The 18,594-nt window shown below is 39.1% G+C and overlaps 2 protein-coding genes across 3 annotated transcripts; one reads left to right on the top strand and one right to left on the bottom strand.

Annotated features, from left to right (window-relative positions):
* The first annotated feature begins 73 nt into the window (after window positions 1-73).
* On the top strand, window positions 74-4,802 carry pigb (phosphatidylinositol glycan anchor biosynthesis, class B). The gene is made up of 12 exons (XM_041984064.1): window positions 74-456; window positions 539-668; window positions 1,451-1,568; window positions 1,664-1,768; window positions 2,185-2,315; window positions 2,410-2,550; window positions 2,920-2,971; window positions 3,052-3,263; window positions 3,453-3,517; window positions 3,603-3,822; window positions 4,358-4,535; window positions 4,618-4,802. Exons 1-12 carry the CDS (start codon window positions 345-347, stop codon window positions 4,729-4,731), a joined length of 1,578 nt encoding a protein of 525 aa, XP_041839998.1. The 5' UTR covers window positions 74-344; the 3' UTR covers window positions 4,732-4,802.
* On the bottom strand, window positions 4,697-18,169 carry ccpg1 (cell cycle progression 1). 2 transcript variants are annotated; one of them, XM_041984052.1, is made up of 10 exons: window positions 18,005-18,169; window positions 17,073-17,159; window positions 16,070-16,184; window positions 10,769-10,854; window positions 10,503-10,680; window positions 8,581-8,913; window positions 8,290-8,405; window positions 7,600-7,719; window positions 6,118-7,409; window positions 4,697-5,583 (listed from the first exon to the last, which is right to left on the bottom strand). In XM_041984052.1, the coding sequence occupies exons 2-10, from the start codon at window positions 17,130-17,132 to the stop codon at window positions 5,391-5,393; spliced, it is 2,493 nt and encodes an 830-aa protein (XP_041839986.1). In that variant the 5' UTR covers window positions 17,133-17,159; window positions 18,005-18,169; the 3' UTR covers window positions 4,697-5,390. The 2 variants fall into 2 exon arrangements, with proteins under 2 accessions (XP_041839986.1, XP_041839977.1); XM_041984043.1 differs by having other exon boundaries at window positions 18,010-18,169.
* Window positions 18,170-18,594: the final 425 nt, after the last annotated feature.

Genomic DNA, 18,594 nt, shown 5'->3' with positions numbered 1-18,594 from the left:
CCAACCATGAAAAAGCTCCAAGTCAGAACAAAAGATCAACCTTTACACTGAAGTAGGAGGTGAACAGTAAACCGGAAGTAAGTGTGAGTGCGGAAGCGCAGTTGAAGCCTGTGCGCACAGTTTATCTGTGCTGGCAGGGAAATGACTTCACTGTCGTTTAGTTAATGATGCAGCAGTTTAATTAAACAAAACAGAGAGATTTCTTTTAGTTTGAACAGTAGTAGTAGTTTATATTTATGTGCTTCATTTAAAACTGTCGGAGTGTGTTTTCAAAACGTGGAGGAGCTCTGGCATCTTCTGAATGAGACTGATCTCACCTGACAGGTGAACTATGCTGACAGCAAATGGAGAGCCTCCGATCGCGACTGAAGTTTGAGAACAAAGTGGAGGATGTGAAACTGAGGAAACGTAAATCCCTGTTGTACTCAAAGGAGGAGGAGAACCCTCTCAACAATGGTGTGGGTCTGACTGAGGTTATGTGATGATGATGATGGGGATCTCGTCAAAAGCTGTGTAGTGATTTTTGTGAACTCCACAGGTGTGCTGAGAGCCAGAGTTGTCCTCTTTTGTGTGGTGTTCAGGCTGATTAACTGCATCTTGGTTCAGACCAGCTTCGTCCCAGATGAGTATTGGCAGTCACTGGAGGTTTCCCATCGTATGGTCTTCAAATATCCTTTGTGGAGGGACACATCCGAATATGACTCTGCTATTAGCAGCACACAGTGTAATAAAACCACACATTTTAACCATCAAGTCATTTTAAAATTCATTTAAATGTAAAAAATAATGTCAGTAATATGTTTTTAACAGCAAGCATGATTCATCCAAACAAATTCAACATTTGTTTCCGCTGTTTAGATGTTCTCATGCTGCAAACACTCCGTATTTTGCTACTCATTTGTACAATAGAGGCACTCCTTCCCTTTTATGACTACAACAAAACCTGGTCCATTAATTAAGAAAAAAAAATCTGTATAAATTATGCTGCAGTAATTGGAGATAGTTTAGTAACATATCAGTATACAAGGAAGAAGATAGTTTTTGTTGACTTTAGACAGAAGTTTTTCATGGCACCATTTTCTTGTTTTACCAGTTTGGTTTCTCTGCTTTCCAAAGTGTTCTTTAGAGCAAATCTGCATCTGAATGGTAGAGGTTCCCACCAAAGAGTCACTGAGAAGAACAAATCAAAACCACCTGCTGGAGAATGCCTCATCTCGTCCTCTTTTCATCCCAAAGATTTTCTAAAATACTGCTATCCTCTTTTTGTTCTTGCTTTCTAGGCCACATTTTACTTGTGTGAGTTGGTTTTATCTTCTGATTTGCTTCCCCTGTTGAGCCTGTGATCCACATTGATCACATACACAGCACACAAACGATGAAGATATAAAACAACTTTACAGCAGTCTGATGTTGTTTTCACTCTGTGAAGTTACAACCTTAACAGTGTGACTTATGGGTATCTGACCTGGGAGTGGAAGGCAGGAATAAGAGGATTCTCATATCCTCTTTTCTTTGCATTACTATACAAGATACTGCACCTTATAAACTATGACTCAGTCTATCTCCTGGTGAGTTTCTTTATGTCCTGCTGAGAAACACCTTTTAATTCAGAATTGCTTGACTTCATTTATCTCCATTAAAATGGATCATGCTGCCTCTGCAGATTTGGCTCCCACGTGTTACTCAGGCACTCCTGGCTGCATCTGCAGATGTTAAGTTCTTCTTCCTCATCCGAACGTTGGAAAATCATGATGTTGCGAGATGGACGGTAAAAAAAAATTGTTATAAATATATAATAAATATAATATAAAATATTGTTGTATCTCCTCTAACATGAACAACCACAAACAGCTGTTTTTTATGTCCTCATTTCTGAAGAGACATTTATATTTGAGTTGTGAATGGATTTCAGCTGAATAAAAATGTGCTCTTGGGTCATAACAAGATCCCTCTGATTGTGATTGGTCATCTTTTACCTGGACTTCTCTTTGAATTCACTGCACAGTTTTATTTGCAATACAAAATCATTAGTGAGGACAAACAGCAGATACCTGTTTGAAAAAAGTGAGAACAGCGACATGTTTGTGAAATCATGAATATCTGTAGTCATTAGTTTTCAGTTTCATGTTGTTGACCCTGAAATTCACCAGTGTTTGTTCCGTTTCCTCTGGGTTTGGCTTCCAGTTCTTTTGCCACCTTTGTTCCTGGTTCACGTGGTTTTGCTGCACCCGGACTCTAACAAACAGCACAGAGACCAGTCTCACCTGTTTGGCTCTTTTTTACTTTCCTCTGTCAGGGTCCAAAACATCTAGCAGGTATCTGCTTATTAACATCCTGACCTGTCAAATGTTTCCTCCACTAATCTCTAAAATATGTTATTTACCCTCTTTTGTTTTTTTCCCCCCTCAGTACAAAGTACTTGGCCCTGGTGGCTTTAGCTGTGATTGTTCGACCGACAGCTTTGATTGTCTGGTTTCCTCTGCTGCTGTACCATTTTTGGCAGGAAGAACACAAACTGAGGCTCATCACTCACAGCTGCATTCCTATAGGGTTTGTACTTCCAGCCTCATATCCACTGAACCACTGTTCCCCTCATTCCCTCATTATGTTCAAGGTTTCTTTATTAATACCCCCAGGTAGATTTGTTCTGCAGAAACAATGGTAGCATTTGGCATTCCCTAACGAAACAAACACATACATTGAACCTGACAGGTACTTGATCAAGTGACAAAAACAAAAAGTGCTTAGTGTCCCTCTATGAATCAATATAGCAGCAAGGATAAGCAAAAAGATGAAATGCACTAAATAAGATCTAGATAGATCAAAATAAAAACAAACACAATTGAAAACCTTTGGAAAATAAAAACAGTCTCTGGGATGAAACAGGATAAGAGCATTATGTTGTTTTCTCATCACCAGGGTTGCGGCAGTTGTCATTTCAGCACTGATTGACTGTGTGTTCTATGAAAAGGTAAAATGACAGTGATATTAACCAGATTCAGCATGTCCTGTGCTTAAAGTCTGATGTGACAGCTGATCTGTGTGTTTTAGTGGACTCTAGTGCAGTTCAACTTCCTCAAGTTCAACATCTTCCACGGTGTGGCTGATTTCTACGGATCCCACCCCTGGCACTGGTACCTCACTCAAGGTTTTGCAGTTGTGATCGGCCCTAATCTTCCATTCTTTCTTCATGGATGCACCATCGCCTTCAGAAGATACAAAATCCTTCTGGCAGTAGTCATCTGGACCATAACGGTGTACAGGTGAAACTCTGAGATTGCCCAGAAGAGTTGGATTAAGACTTATAGGAAACTATGAAAAGTGAAGGGAGCTTGATGGTTATATTTAAGCATGAGCAGTAAAAATACTGCTAATATTCTTATAAATAAGCTTGTATGAAATGTTTTACATTTCCAGTTGTAATAAATCCATTAATAGTTTCTCCTCTTCAGCTTGCTTCCTCACAAGGAGTTCAGGTTCATCTATCCTGTGCTGCCTTTCTGTATGATCTTCTGCGGTTAGTTTTAATTCCACCTCCATAAATTCAGCATGTTGCTGCTCTCAGACAGATGTGTTCATGTAAGATTCATGTTTTCATACAGGAATATCATTGTCTCACCTCAAAGCATGGCGTCGAGTCGCCGCTGTCGTCCTGCTAGTGTCCAACCTGGTTCCAGCTCTGTACACAGGCCTCATTCACCAGCGAGGTACTCTGGATGTCATGAGTCACCTTCAGATGCTTTGTGAAGACGGCAGCGATTCCACCCGCCTGCAACCAGACATCCTCTTTCTCATGCCCTGCCACTCGACACCCTTCTACAGGTATAGCATCCTCCCAAGGCTGTAGACAAGCCATCTGATGACGAGTAGTGGTTTAAGAGCTTTGGAGTTTAAGTCTTCAGTGGCAGCTCAGTCATTTTTTAATGTTTATATGTGCTGATTAACTGCTAGTTATAATATAAAGTTATAACAGAAAGCTGCATGATTCATGTTGACATGTTAAGTTGTTCAAGTATAATATTGTTTTCCATAGCAGTGACACCAAAACATTAGTAATAAAATAAATATAATTAAGGCAAAAATATCAGATACCAGTTTCACACATTTTACTCACCACTGTCCTTTTGGCTCTGTGTACTCTGGCTCAAAGAAGGAAATATCTGCCACATCCTTTACTTTTGATCAGAGTACCAAAGTGAAGGGACTCAAATATGAAGTATTTTTTGTTTATACAAATGTTTTCACAATTATGTGTCTCAAAGTTGTTTAAAAAAAAAAAACAAAAAAACATTTGGTCCTGAATATATAATTCGACATGATGCACGCAGCAGCTGATGGCCGATCCGTCCTCTTTCAGCCATGTACACTGCCCACTAAAGATGAGATTTCTGGAGTGTCCTCCAGATCTCGAAGAGGAAGGTTACTTTGATGAAGCTGAGAGATTCTACGACAAACCTCTTCTCTGGCTCAAGACTTCATTTCCTTACAAATCCTCTTTGCCCACACATCTGGTTTTGTTTGACGTTTTGGAAAAGGTAAAACAGAAATGAAATCTTTGCATGTGTCTGTGAAGATGTTTGACTGTTGATCTGAAACTATTTTTTGTTCATGTTGCAGGATATTTCTGCATTTCTGCAAGCAAATAACTTTGTAAAGACAACAGAGATATTTCATACTCACTTTCCTGAAGGAAGAGTTGGAGAAAGCATCTTTATTTATGAAAGGCACTGACAAACACTGGAACAATAGCAAAAAAAAATGTGATAGTAATCTGCTACTAAAATAAATATTTTAAAATTAAATGTGATTTTAAAATATTTCTTGTCAAATAAAGAACCTATTTTCAATAGATTAAATTAGCTGTGATGCCACTTTTTCAGTCTTTTCTTTCTAACACATGTAAAAGGGAAATAAAACCACCAGGTCCTTTTAGGACAAGGTTGAGGTGGAATGTGTGGAAACAGCTTCTCAACTTTTAAGACCAATTACAACCAATTCACACAAACTGGTCTCTGCAGCAGCAAATTAAAACAATGCACACAGATGCTGTAAATGTAGCTTTTTTTGCACCACGTTTTGTGGACATGGCACACTGAATTCAAAATAAATGCTTTGTGTACTTCTGAACTAAATGAGATGGCAAACAACAAATATTGATGTTATCCTGGTAGGAAACCAAAAATGATAATTCTCATATCACAAATGTGCAGCTTGCATAAGATATACCACATCTCCTATTGCAACTTAAAAATTATTTCACCAAACAGCTCAAGGACATTCAGTAGCATTAAAATGATTGTGCAAACTCACAAAACAGGAGATTTTGCAGCTAAATGCAAACAAAATTTTAGAAAAATGACAGCTATTGTGTTAAACCTGCTGAGCCATTTTCAATATTTCGGGTCAAACGGCATCGGGCCCAGCTCTATTTTGACGTCAGCCATGTGTCGGTCTGCGTTTCTTTGTGATCTGCTCCACTTTCGTTCACTGTGTGATCGAGATCTGGCTCTCTGCTGCTTCCGCTGTTGATGTTTTGCTCTTATCTCTTCCTTTAAGTCTGCCTCAGGTCTTTCAAAAGGCCCACTGTGTGATGCAAACACAAAACAAGCAAATTGGTGTGAGTTATACTTGCACAACCGGCAGCGCTACTGTGAAGAAATAACAGTGGAAGACAGAACCACTTAAATTTACCCATTTGGTTTCCATCATAAACATTTAACATTATGAGCAGTTTGTTTCAGTCTGACAGTGTTTTTTAAGTTCAAAGCATCCAATCAGGTCTTGAATAAATCCACAGACCTGATGATGGTTTGCACAACTATTCATTGCTGTGAAAAATATCAGTGTCCAACTTTTTCAAAAATTTGGAGGTTTAAAACTTCCCATTAACAAATATGACCAATGTAATATGTGTTTGTAGCAGCTGAAGCATTGCAATGCCATGCAGAAATAAAGAGCCAGCTGGAACCTTGGAAGCCTGTACTATGAAGCTGGATTTTCTCTTATCGAGGTAACTTTACATAGACCAACATGTGGCGCCATAGAATCAGCTCCAAGCGATATATTGCTCTTAACAGGGAAATGAGATGACACCGTTTTAAAATTTGCAAGACTTACCGCGGGCCGTAACTTTTTATGTATGCTTCCCAAAAGAAGTGCCTGTAGATGTAGTCATCAAGATCTCCAAACACGTCATCATCAAGGACGTGATACTCATGCATGTCTGTCAGATAGTCCTCAACTTCACTTACAAAGTCTGTGAACAGCATCTGGTCGTGGATGAACACTCCATTATGGAAGAAGTTGTTGATAAACCTCTCCAACTCCTTCCAGTGGTGGAAGTGCTCCACCTCCTGCTGCAGGTAGCTCTGCAGCAGCTGGTAAAATTCATCTGCTCTGATTGGCTCCATGGCTTTGTTGAAGATGTTCATGTACTCCAGGTAGGCACAGTCAAACACCCCGGTGCATCCCTTCATGCTGGCTTTGTGGCTGTTATGTCCTTGATCTTCATGAACTTTCCCTCCTGATTTTCGAGTGTTGTGGTTGCTCTGGGAGAAGTCAGATTTCTGTCTGTGAAGAGGCCTGTGGTGCCAGGACTCCTCTGGGTACTTTTTGTCATGTCTCTTTTTGTAAAAACCTCTGGCTTTGTTGATGAAGGTAGAGGCTGAGTCCTTGAAATTTTGGAACGTTGATTTGACTGAATCGGAGAACTTCCTCAGATTCTCCTTCACAGCCTCTTTGGCTTTCTTGATCTGCTCTTTGTGGTGATGGACAAACTCCTTGGTGGAGTTCTTCACTGCATCAAACGTCTCTTTCACTTTCCCTGCCATACCCTCTTTTGGTTTTTTCACTTTGGACTCTCGGTCTCCTTTGGCTCTTTCTTCTTTGGTTTCCACATACAGCCTCTCCCACAGGTCAGAGCGTTGCTGCTCAAAGCTTAGCTTCCTCTCCAGCTCCATCAGACGCAGCTGTAGCTCTTCGGCCTCTGAGCCACCTTCCTTTCCAGCTTCAGGGATGCGACTTCTCAAACTTCTTAGTTCTGTCCTCAGCTCTTCTGTAACCCTCCTCTCTTTGTCAAGCTTTATCCTCAGCATCTGTGCTTCAGACATCATATCTTCCCTTTGGACGTGGAAGTTCCTGATGAGATTTTTCTCCTCTTCCAGCTGGTCTTTCAGCCTCTGGTTTTCTGACAGCAGCGAGTCAGTCCCAGCTCCCATCGCCTCCAGATCTCTGAGCTTGGAGCGCAGGTTTCTCAGCTCCTCCTGTAGGATGGACAAAGACTTTTCTTCACGTTCCAGTGAGCTTTTCATCAGACGGTTTTCAGCTTTCAAACTCTGCTGCTGAGACATGGCGTTAGTTCGCTCCTTGGCTGTGTCTTTCAGCAACATCTCCAGGTTATCTCTCTGGGCCTTCATAAGAAAGAGGAAGAAAGGAAAGTCAAGGTTGTCAACATGATGCCTAGGATGACTCCATTCATACTATTTAGCATTTGAACAGTAAATCAATGCTTAGGAGTGAAAAATACAATTTATTTAGCTTATTTTTTTAAACATTTCGTGACTCAAAACATTTGGATTTGTGTTTTCACGTCCGGTTTACCTGAATATGCACCTGTTTCACATTGAGCTCCTTGTTCTCCTTCTTTATCTTCTCAATCATTTCTGCAAGCAATGAAATAACTTGTTGCTCATCCAGGCTGTCTTGTCCAAAGCCGACACTCTGGGTGAGAGAGAGAAAAGCAAGCTGTCTTATTTAACTGAGCCATTAAACATTACTGAGCTGATAATTTTTTATTAACATGAGTAAAAAAATATATATATAAATTTGTTTTCCATGTATGCAGTTATACATTGATGAGCATAAAAGGGACAAAGTGGGGTTTAGAGCCCCAAAATAAATTAAAATCTTCTTTGTGTATTTTTTTATTTGTGAGGGCTGCACTGTGTCCTCACAGCAAGAAGGTTGCTGGTTCGAGTCTTGGCTGGGTGTACCCTGCCTCTCACCTGCAAATTGCTGGGATAAACTCCAGCTTTCCCGTGATCCTGATTTGGAATACGTTGTATGGAAAATGGATGGATGGAAAATGATTGTGTTTTTGTCCTTTTTAAATGATGAGCACATCTCATCATAAAATTTCTTAAAATGTCCTTAAATAAGCATAAAAGTAGAAATGATCTTTATTCAGTTCTTGCTAAACCATTAAGAATACAGTAAGGCTAATCACTGTAATGTGTTTCTACAACAAATGAGCTCATTATTCCTCAAAATGTGACCTGTATTGTTACTTACCAGGTTTGTAAAATGTTGTTCTCTCACATGCTGCTGAAGCAGGTCTCTTACACCATCAAGCTCATTCGCTTTGACTTTCTTCAGAGTTTTTTGCCTATCCTGAATCTGGACTGTAGCTGCAAGAGAGATTTGTAACACAAATACATACAACAAGTGAAAGATCAGCAATGGGAAGTCTGCACAGGTTGAAGCAGCAGATTAAGACTGATAAATTAGCAGGAAATGAACACTTAAGCATATTTTCTGAATTCATAAAAAAAAAGTCTGGTGATTCTTGATTAAACTTCTTACCATAGAAGTGGCCTAAGCCCATGCTGATGGCTACAATGAGGGCGAGCAGGATACATTTGTTGAGGATGCTTCCACCCCAGACTCGTCCTTGGTCATTCAGAGGAGCAGTAGGTCTACCCTCAGTCCGCTCCTGTTCTTTAGCCACCTCTTCCTTCTCCTCACCCTCACTAGAGTGAGTTTCTGGCAACACCTCCTCTTCCTCCTCCTCTTCAGTCACAGTATTTGCAGTGTTCTTCCTCACCCTTCGTCTTCGTATGACAGTGCCAGCACTTCGCCCAGCCTCATCTTCACTGCTGCTTGAATTAGTCACTGCTGGCTGCTGCACTGGAAAAACTACATTTCAGAAATGGAATTTTATTGATGAAGAAAACACCAAATGAAAAGACGTTATAATAGAAAAAAGGCACACAAAAAATGCTAGCTCAGAAACACATACAGTATATGTGCAGTTAATCATGCACACAGCAAATTAATTAAATGAACATATTTTTGTAAACACTTATAAAATAAAAGTTAAGATTCTTGATCTTTTATTTACTATTCATGAGGAGATTTGGGGGCATTCTGAAGGTCTTTCTAATTTTTTCTTTGGGCATTGGCTGCTTTTTCATTCACTTAGTCCGTGTACTTGACAACTTTTCGGCTAAAATTTATCTATTTTTTATTTATTTAATTTTCTTTTTATAAGGTAACATAACACTGAACCCGTTTAAGCATAAAAAAGGTACCAAACTCAATAATGAACCAGTGTTGTACCTAACTTATTTGTAATTGTATCTTTAGGCACTTTGTTGTTAAAAATCATAATTTATAATTTTTTTTCACTCTTACTCTGTCTCCCTGTCAGGTTCGGCACTGACATATAAAGACTAAAGAAAATAAGGTTACAATAAAAATAATAAAAATATCGAGGGCAGCCATGTATATAACATGTCTCCCTTGGTAGAGCAAATCTGTCAAGCAAAATATGGCACATAGACCATCGTTCTGTATGTTAGGATGCTGGACAGGACAGGGTGAAAAAAAAAAAAGTAATTTATTCCCATTTCTTATGTTGCACACATGAAAAATTCCAAAGACAACATAGGGCATGGGAACGTGACGTCACTACACATTATCCGTTCTTCATTATGTCGAAGCTGAGCAGCAGGTAGTTCTGTATGCACCTGAGCTATTTGGTTTCATGATGAACCAAACTAACTGATTATGGCTTCAGTTTAACATTAGAGAAGTTGAATTTTATACAGTCTTGTGAAGTGCAACACTTGCCCAATATACAATATGTCTTAAAATGTTACTGCTGCCTCAAAAATGATTTTTAGTTTTACATTTTTGTTTCTAAACTTTATGACAGATGTATTAATGACACAAATACAGTAAACACTGAAAAGACGTTCAAATATAAGAACACAGCCAGATGCTAATGCAATAAAAGTAATATCTCAATTACAGAATATTATTCTCATTGCAATGCAGTAACAGTATAGTTACAACATTTTAACTCAAATCAAAGCCATTTTATGCAACACATGAGCAAAACACATTAAGACATCTTGAATTTGTGACTGCACTAGTGAATGTTATTTTTTGCTGATTAAAAAAAAAACAAAACAAAAAAAGCTTGTCAGACACTCATCAGGATTAGTTGGAAATGCTGCTGAACAAGCTTAACATCAAATGAAATTCACACCATTTTCAATCAGGCCACCTGGAAATGAGTGGCCTCCAGTGAGTCGACTTCTCAGATTGTAGCTTAAGTTCACCAGAGTCTGTGGAAGTTTCCAGTGACTCAACAACAAACCTGCTCAGACAGAGTAAAAATGTTTTGTGCTGAATCTCTCTATGTTGAAAGGGAGTGAAAATAGTCAGCTTTTTGAAGGAAAGATGTGTATTGTTCCATGTGACAGTGTGTGTTATCCTACCTTTGTCTGAAGCTGTGAAGGCATAATGGCTGCTGCAGGGGGTGCAGTGGTAAAGTTCCTCACTGGCTGTTGCCTCTCCTTCTGCCTGCTCGCCATCCTTTAAGTCTCCCAGAGTCACAATGTCTGAGTGATCGCTGGAGAACAACACTTGCTCTTTCCCTGCGGTGTAATCTTCAACCTGCAACAGATGTGTTCCTGAAGCTGTTAAAGCAGGAAGTGGCAACAGCGATGCATAAAACTTGTACATCAATTTCAGGTCCTCCTACCTCCGGAGCGTACAGTGTCTCATCTAACATCTGCTCTCCCAGTGTGTTGTCAAGTGAATCAGCCCTTTTCTCTTCAACAGACAAAGCTGGAAATATAATAAATATTGAATATGATTCAAAAGATTTAGTTATATTTAAAATCCCAGAAAACTGTGTGTCAAAATAACAACCTGCACTAAAACTAACTAACTAAAGCTTCTGTCCCCCGCTGACGCTTGCTGCTTCGCTCTCCCCCTCGGCTTGCACTAGCTGCAAAATGCCTCCCTTCTCAACAGATGACTATCACAAACTTTTACAGAGGATCAACATGCTGGAAACAAAGATTCAACAGCTTGAGGTGAATTTGGAAGTAAATGGATTGTGTGGAAATGAAACAACCTTGACTTTAATAAAAAAAACAGCAGACAAGATTGTGCTAACACACAGCTAATTAGGACAAACTTAGCTGGAAAGAAAAAGGAGGACAATGTGCAAGGTAATAACTTTTACTGATAGTCCTCTCTGGAATGCTCTTGGTGCAAAACCAAAGAGTAAATCATCTCATAGGGAAACGGGAAGACCAGTAACAAGCAGAGCCCAGTTTGCTGAGATTAGCGATGCGACCGGCTGGCCTGCTCTACCGTCCAGACCAAGCACATCCTCAACCCCTCTCATTAGCAAGACACAGTCATGGCCAGTTATCAGAAGGAAAACTAACAAATCCTCTCCACAACAACCAGACACGCAACTACAGAACAGGTTTGCTCCACTGCTGCAGGATTCTGGATCTACATCTGATGATCAGAATGAAATCTCCCTACACACCAAGGTTAGACCAAAAAACAAATCAGAAAGTAAAAGGCGACAAGAAAAGCAAATGGCTGGGCCTCAGACTCTGATTGTTGGTGACTTCGGTGTAAAAAACGTGAGAAATGTGTGTGGAAAACGTACAAAAGTACTGTGCTTTCCCAAGGATATGATATTAGACATGAGAGGCAAAATTACACAAATTGTGTCGGCACACCCAAATGTGGAAAACCTCATCCTGCATGTGGGGTTGAATGATGTTGTGAAACAACAATCTGGGGTGCTGAAGCAGGATTTTACTGAACTGCTGAATACGATCAGATGTCTGGATGCCCGGATATTCATCAGTGGCCCTCTTCCTCCCATCAGAGGAGGAGTGGAGAGATTCAGTAGGCTGTTTATTCTGAATGCATGGCTGTCGGCTGTATGTACCACACATCCAGTTCATTTTATAGACAACTTCAACTTCTTCTGGGACCACAGGGACTTTTTAAGATGGATGGATTCTGCCTGAACAGGTCAGGAGTGAAGCTGTTTGACTCCAACCTGTTTTATTTTCTGAACAGACACTGTTCCCTTGGACAAAGACAACAGACAAGAGAGAACAAAACAACGTGATAAGACAGAGCCTAGAGGAAACCTTAGGAAAAAACCACCTCCCAAAGAAAGCCCCAAAACTCTCAGCGAGGACCCACCCCCTTCATCTCATCATACTCCATCCAAGTCACTCTCCCTCTCCCCATCCTCCCCACCCCTCCTGGACTTCCCTTTCCAGATGAAGGAGCTGGTCCCTATTGCGACCAAACTAACCCCATGCCCCAGTATGTTTTTGTCCCCCATAAACCCCCCACCAGAGCGGCTGAAGGGAGGGCACCCAGCCCCTCCTGTACCACCATGCCAGCTTTACGTTTTCAGATGTATGTGTGGAGGGTCCAGGCTGCGTAGATAACGGCAGTCATGATTTTTCCCAGAACCAGCTGGACCCCTGTTTATTAGAAGGTTAAAAAATATAGTGCTTGGTAACAGAAGGAGAAATGTAGCTCGGTCAGAACACAGAGAGCTGCTTTCTAAAAGGTTTTCAAGTAGAATTAACGTACCCTGTAAGCCAAAGCACTCCCCCAAACATAGGGTAAACAATTCCAAACCCATTAAGTTAGCTTTATTAAATGTTAGGTCATTAGCAGGGAAAACATTTTTAATTAATGATTTTATAACTGAGCACAACCTTGATTTTATGTTTTTAACTGAAGCCTGGTTAAACCAAATCATTTCAGTGTTAGCAGTTATCTCTTGGAAGTTTTACTTCTTTTGAATACGTGGCTCTTCAGCTGAAAGCTTATTATAATATATCTAAATTTCTATAGACCACCAGGGCACTGCGCAGAATTTTATGATGAGTTTAGTGAACTGCTGTGTAATTATTGTTGTCCATGTAGACAACCCTCAGGACAAAGCAACTAAAGATCTGGGTAATCATAATGCTCAGGTCTTATTCGCTATTGTTGACAGGTTAACAAACCCTCCTGTGTCAGTAGCACCTGAACTTTATTCCACCAAGGCCTGCCAAATTTTTCACTGAAAAAATCCAGAATATCAGACAAGCAGTTCGTTCATCAACAGCAGGTTCAACAGACATACTGTGTCCATTGAAAACCAGTTTAATCCCATTAACAGCAAAGATCTGGGCGACATCTTATGTCAGCTGAACTTCTCATCTTGTTGCTTAGACATCCTGCCTACAGGTTTCTTCAAAAAGGTCTCAAAGACTCTGGAGCCAGATCTGTTACAGATTGTGAACTTGTCTTTAATTTCTGGCGTCTTCCCAGAACTTCTAAAAAACAGCTGTAATCAAACCTCTGCTAAAAAGGGACAACCTAGACAAGACACAAATGAGCAACTACAGGCCGATCTCAAATCTTCCTTTTCTAAGTAAGATAATTGAAAAACCCGTTTTTTATCAGCTAAACGACTTTTTAACACAAAACAACTGCTACAATGTCTTCCAGTCAGGTTTTAGACAGCACCACAGCACTGAGACTGCTCTGACCAAAGTCATTAATGACATATGTTTGAATACAGATGACGGAAAAATGTCAGTCTTAGTCTTACTGGACCTCAGTGCTGCATTTGATACAGTCGACCACAATATATTGCTTAAACGACTGGAGAACTGGGTGGGCCTTTCTGGTACTGCACTACACTGGTTTAAATCCTAGTTAGAGAATAGAAAGTATTTTGTGTCAGTAGGTAATTTTACATCTGAGGAGACAAGAATTACATGTGGAGTTCCCCAGGGTTCCACCCTGGGGCCTCTTCTGTTTAACATCTACATGCTCCCACTGGCACAGGTCATGAGGAAAAACAAAATTAGTTACCATAGCGATGCAGATGACACACAGATATATATTACAATGTCACCAGGAGATCGAGGCCCCGTACAGGCTCTTGGTAAATGCATTGAGGAGATTAATGACTGGAAGTGTCTAAGCTTTCTTCAGTTAAAAAGGAAACTGAGGTGATTGTCTTTGGAGTCAAAGAGAAATGATTAAAGGTCACCACAGAGCTTCAGTCTATACACCTAAAAACCACCAACCAGGCCAGAAATCTGGGTGTATTGATGGACTCAGACCTTAACTTTGAGAAATACATTAAGGGAATTACAAAGTCAGCCTACTATCAACTTAAGAATATATCAAGGGTAAAAGATCTGATGTCTCAGCAGGACCTGGAAAAACTAGTCCATGCTCTCATCTTTAGTCGGCTTGATTATTGTAACAGTATTTTTACAGGTCTACCTAAAAATCAGTTAGACACCTGCAGCTGATTCAGAACTCTGCTGCTCGAGTCCTCACTAAGACCAAGAAAGTGGTTCACATCAGTCCAGCTCTGAGGTCTTTACACTGGCTGCCTGTTCGTCAGAGGATAGACTTTAAAGTTCTGCTGCTGGTCTATAAAGCTCTGAATGGTTTACGACCAAAATACATCAGTGACCTCTTGACCCAGTATGAACCTGCCAGAACCCTCAGGTCATCTGGTTCCAGTTTCTTATCAGTTCCCAGAGTCAGAACCAGACATGGAGAAGCTGCATTCAGCTTCTATGCTCCACATGTCTGGACCAAACTCCCAGAAAGCCTCAGATCAGCTGAAACCCTAAGTTTATTTAAATCCAGGTTAAAGACCCACCTGTTCTCTGCAGCATTTCAACAGTTTTTATTTAGAAGTCAAAATCTACATCTGGTTCTTTTAAGCTGGAGTCATGTTTTAATATTGTCTTTAACTTTATTTCTTGCGTTTTATCTATTTTATTTTAGCATCTTCCTTTAGTTTTTATTTCATTAATTGCATTTCTTTTAATCTTTGTTTTTTTAATGCACTTGTATTGCTTTCTGCACCCTGCTGAAATGTTTTATTTAAAGTGCTTTGAATTGTCTTGTACATGAAATGTGCTATATAAATAAATTTGCCTTGCCTTATGTCCAAAATTAATTAAATGGCCAGTAATTACCAAATTATTCATCTTGTCAGTAAAAAATTATAAAACTACAAGTTTTAAGTGTTTCATTTGGTTTAAACAAAATGCTGCACAACACAATATCAAACAAATCTTTACATTTTATGTCCCTGTCAACTAGCGATATTTTTGTTATTAAGTTATTGTATTATGTAAGAATGATTTAAAAATCAATGTCTGTAAATAAAAGATAGACATGACCACAGTGACATCACACATGAACATATGAACAACCATGTTGAAGCCTTGATTTTATGTTGACAGTTTTCATCCTTGGTTCTCTCAAAAGAGACGCTGTGCATGTCTATTGGCCAGACCAGTTTTAAAGGATCAGTTTCATATACATTAATTCCCTCCAAGAGATGCAATTGACAGGAAACCACATTTTTAAATAAAATTAATAAAAATAGGGCTGGGCGATATGGCCTAAAAATAAAATCTCAGATTTTTAATAACCAAATCCGATTTCCGATTTAAATATTTTTTTTTTCTTTTCTTTTACAAAACTTAAAAAAGCTTATCAAGACATTTATTTCTTTATATAGATGAATGCCAGCAAAAATAAAGCATATAATGTCATAGCTTTTCCACCATATAAACGACTTCATATCTTACATAGAAATATATGCAGCACAACTGCATCCGTGATCTCTTTCCATCTGGATCCTTATCTTACAGCATCCACTGCAGAAATAATTCCCCTGATGAAGGTTGTCTCTTAACTATGGTTTGTAGGCTAAAGTTGACTTCTGTATCTCATAGAGAGCAGCATTTCTCAATGCAGTTATACGCACAGCTAAATCCCCGAAGTGAGTGAAGGGTCACTTCACTGAAAATCTGTCAGACAAACACCGTTCTGGTGTGGAGGGAGGGCTAAGTCTGCTGCTAACTAACTATGGAAAAAAATCCAGATTTTCATAAAAATAAATCTCCAGAAATGGAAAATTCGATTTATCGATTTTATCGATTATTCGCCAAGCCCTAAAACAAGGTAAGATTTTTACCAGCAGAAGCTGAGGCTTGTGATTCTAGCAGCTCTAGCTCTTCCATGTTGGAGCACTCCAACTCTGCTCCAGATCCAATCGCAGGCTCCGATCCCAGTATCTCGATATCTGAACCCTGTAAAAATCACAATGAAAAAAGTATTGGACAGTTAGACAGAACAATGTGTTTTTCATCACATTTAAAGAAACTATTTCATAATCAGTAAATTTCCAGCAAAGAAATGGCAAGGATTCAAATGAAATCATTAAAAGAAAAAAATAATAATTTCAAAACTAAATGAAGGAAAGGCAACAAACATGAGAGTAATGGATTCCAAAATGTGCAAGTAAAGAAAATAGTTTTCTTACAGTCTATGAAGAACTTAAACACAAAAAATACTGGTTTAAAGCCAAACTCTAGTTGTATTATGCTCTGCTTTATCTTGTGTGTTAAATGAAAATAAATTGCCAATTTGTAATATAAAAATCATATAAACCTGTCACCCAAAAAAACAGAAAGAAAAGAGAAAACACTTGCAAATTTAAAAAAAAAAAAAAACCCTAAAAACAAAACTCACCATTTTACTTAAAGGTGTGATTTCTCACTGCTCACTTGCTTTACTACGACTCAATTAAAAAAAACTTTATACAATGACGAAGTAAAACAGCTGTGATTAAAAAAAAAAAGAAAAAAAAAAGAAACCATATCTAAGCTTAAGCTTTCAAGGTGGTCAAATACTAGCTAAATGTTTGTTGGTAATAGTGTTTCTAAGTCCCTCCTGTGTAGAAGAAATTTATGTGCAAATTTAGATTGTGTGAATCTAAAAATAAATCCTTAACTGATTTAACATTAGCTGACACTTTTTTTTTGTTTTGTTTTGGTTTTTTTTGCACTCTTGGTTGCAATAAAAGTGTTCATATTGACTAAATAAGTTTAGATCTTGTGACTTGTAATATAGTTTTTTCTCTTTTATTTTAATTTTGTTTATATGGTTTAAATAAAAAAGTTGATGATGACATTTACCTCATTGCTAATAATGGTCCAGCCACAGGAGGACTCTGTATCACTTGATGTTTCTGACATTTCTGTCTGCTGTCAGATCAACAGGACCTACAGGATAAAAAGAGGGTAAAAAGCTTAAAACAATAATGTGGTGGCAAGATATGGCAGAGCAATTTGTTGCATGAAATGATAAAACATGCCACTTTAATATGTGACCAGCCATGGGGCAACCAGCTACAAGTTGGCCTGAAAAGTAAGGTGATAACATTAATATTAATTACAAGATTTAGTCTTTCTGGGGATCCCCCCAAATCTCGAGGAGGGTTCCAATACTTCCTTTTAGGGGTGTGTTTTATGCAAAGTAATGCAAATGTGGACAGCTTTTTTAATAGGCCCCACACCTGGCTCCCCAGGTAGGTGTTAATCCTTGAAAACTTTGAGGAAATTATGGATTTCCATGTGTTAGACATCGTTGGAAAGCTTAGAAACGGCACTTTAAGAATCTGTAAAATAACTCAAAATGACCCTCGGGATACTTGTTCCATCTTTTTCCAAGGCTGGACACATTTAAAAAAAAAAAAAAAAAAAAAAAAAAAAAAAAAAAAAAACGTGACAGCGACCCCTGGCGGTGACAAATCATTATAAACAGCTAACAGATTATGCCATCCGTGCGGCCTGACAAAGACATAAACCACCTACTAGCTAAAAGAAACAGACGTATAATCTGTAAGCTCTGTCGTTATGGTTTATAGCTAACGTTAGGCCCGTCTTTTAGCATCAAATAATGACATTTAGGAGCTGTTTTACTACCGGTTTAAATATGCTGACATGTTTATTACTAACGTCACCGTTCAAAGCGTACAATTACTGCGTCGCTGACAACCCACCTCGTATTTTAACAGTCGTTTTAATATTACTACCGTTTTCTAAACAAAGAAAAACGGCATGCATACCTCACCAGTGTTTAGTGCCAAGCGACCAGAATCTGTTTGCACTTTTGTGTACAGTCTATGGTTTGCACGCAGCTCAACAGTGGGTCCGCTCCTTTTGTGTCAGTCGGGCGATGACCCGGGGAGAAAAATGACGAGCGGTGGAGGTCTTTGCCACTGATTTAAAAGGAGTGAAAACTCCTCCCACCGGGCTAGCCGCTCCGTCGCCCGGCCGGTAAATGGTGTAGACCCAGTTATTGCAATATGGCATACCTCAATTGCGAGTTAACGACGTTGCAATAGTGTTACATGGGAAATGTAGTTTTATTTGCCTAAACACGGCGAAAAAATGAAGGGCACATGGGATCTTTTAGAACTACATGTCCCTTGAGCGTAATGTTGAACAAACGTCGTGGGTAGAAACAAATAATGGCCTCTGCGAAAAACGTAAACAAGGAAGCGTGACAAGTAATAAAAAGTTTGAACACGGAAAAAGGCGGTGATTCCTTTTGTTTGGGGTTATTGCATTAGTTATTAAATAAGTTATTAAAAACAAATGAAAAAAATTGCCTTAAGAAAACATACACGTATTGGGGTTTGAAACAGTAGATTTT

This window comes from Melanotaenia boesemani, chromosome 1 (genome assembly GCF_017639745.1).
Source record: "Melanotaenia boesemani isolate fMelBoe1 chromosome 1, fMelBoe1.pri, whole genome shotgun sequence".
Taxonomy (NCBI): Eukaryota; Metazoa; Chordata; class Actinopteri; order Atheriniformes; family Melanotaeniidae; genus Melanotaenia; species Melanotaenia boesemani.
Note: the sequence above shows the minus strand (reverse complement) of the source record. Positions and strands in the feature narration are given on the sequence as shown.

What these genes read in the sequence shown, in the direction of transcription:
- pigb (XM_041984064.1), top strand. Translation starts at nt 345, where the DNA reads ATGGAGAGCCTCCGATCGCGACTGAAGTTTGAGAACAAAGTGGAGGAT. An exon ending in ACTGTGTGTTCTATGAAAAG is followed by an intron (nt 2,972 to 3,051) that starts GTAAAATGACAG and finishes TGTGTGTTTTAG; the next exon opens with TGGACTCTAGTGCAGTTCAA. An exon ending in TGGACCATAACGGTGTACAG is followed by an intron (nt 3,264 to 3,452) that starts GTGAAACTCTGA and finishes TCTCCTCTTCAG; the next exon opens with CTTGCTTCCTCACAAGGAGT.
- ccpg1 (XM_041984052.1), bottom strand. Translation starts at nt 17,132, where the DNA reads ATGTCAGAAACATCAAGTGATACAGAGTCCTCCTGTGGCTGGACCATT. An exon ending in CTTCACAGCTTCAGACAAAG is followed by an intron (nt 8,914 to 10,502) that starts GTAGGATAACAC and finishes TCTGAAATGTAG; the next exon opens with TTTTTCCAGTGCAGCAGCCA. An exon ending in ATAAAAAGTTACGGCCCGCG is followed by an intron (nt 5,584 to 6,117) that starts GTAAGTCTTGCA and finishes TGCATCACACAG; the next exon opens with TGGGCCTTTTGAAAGACCTG.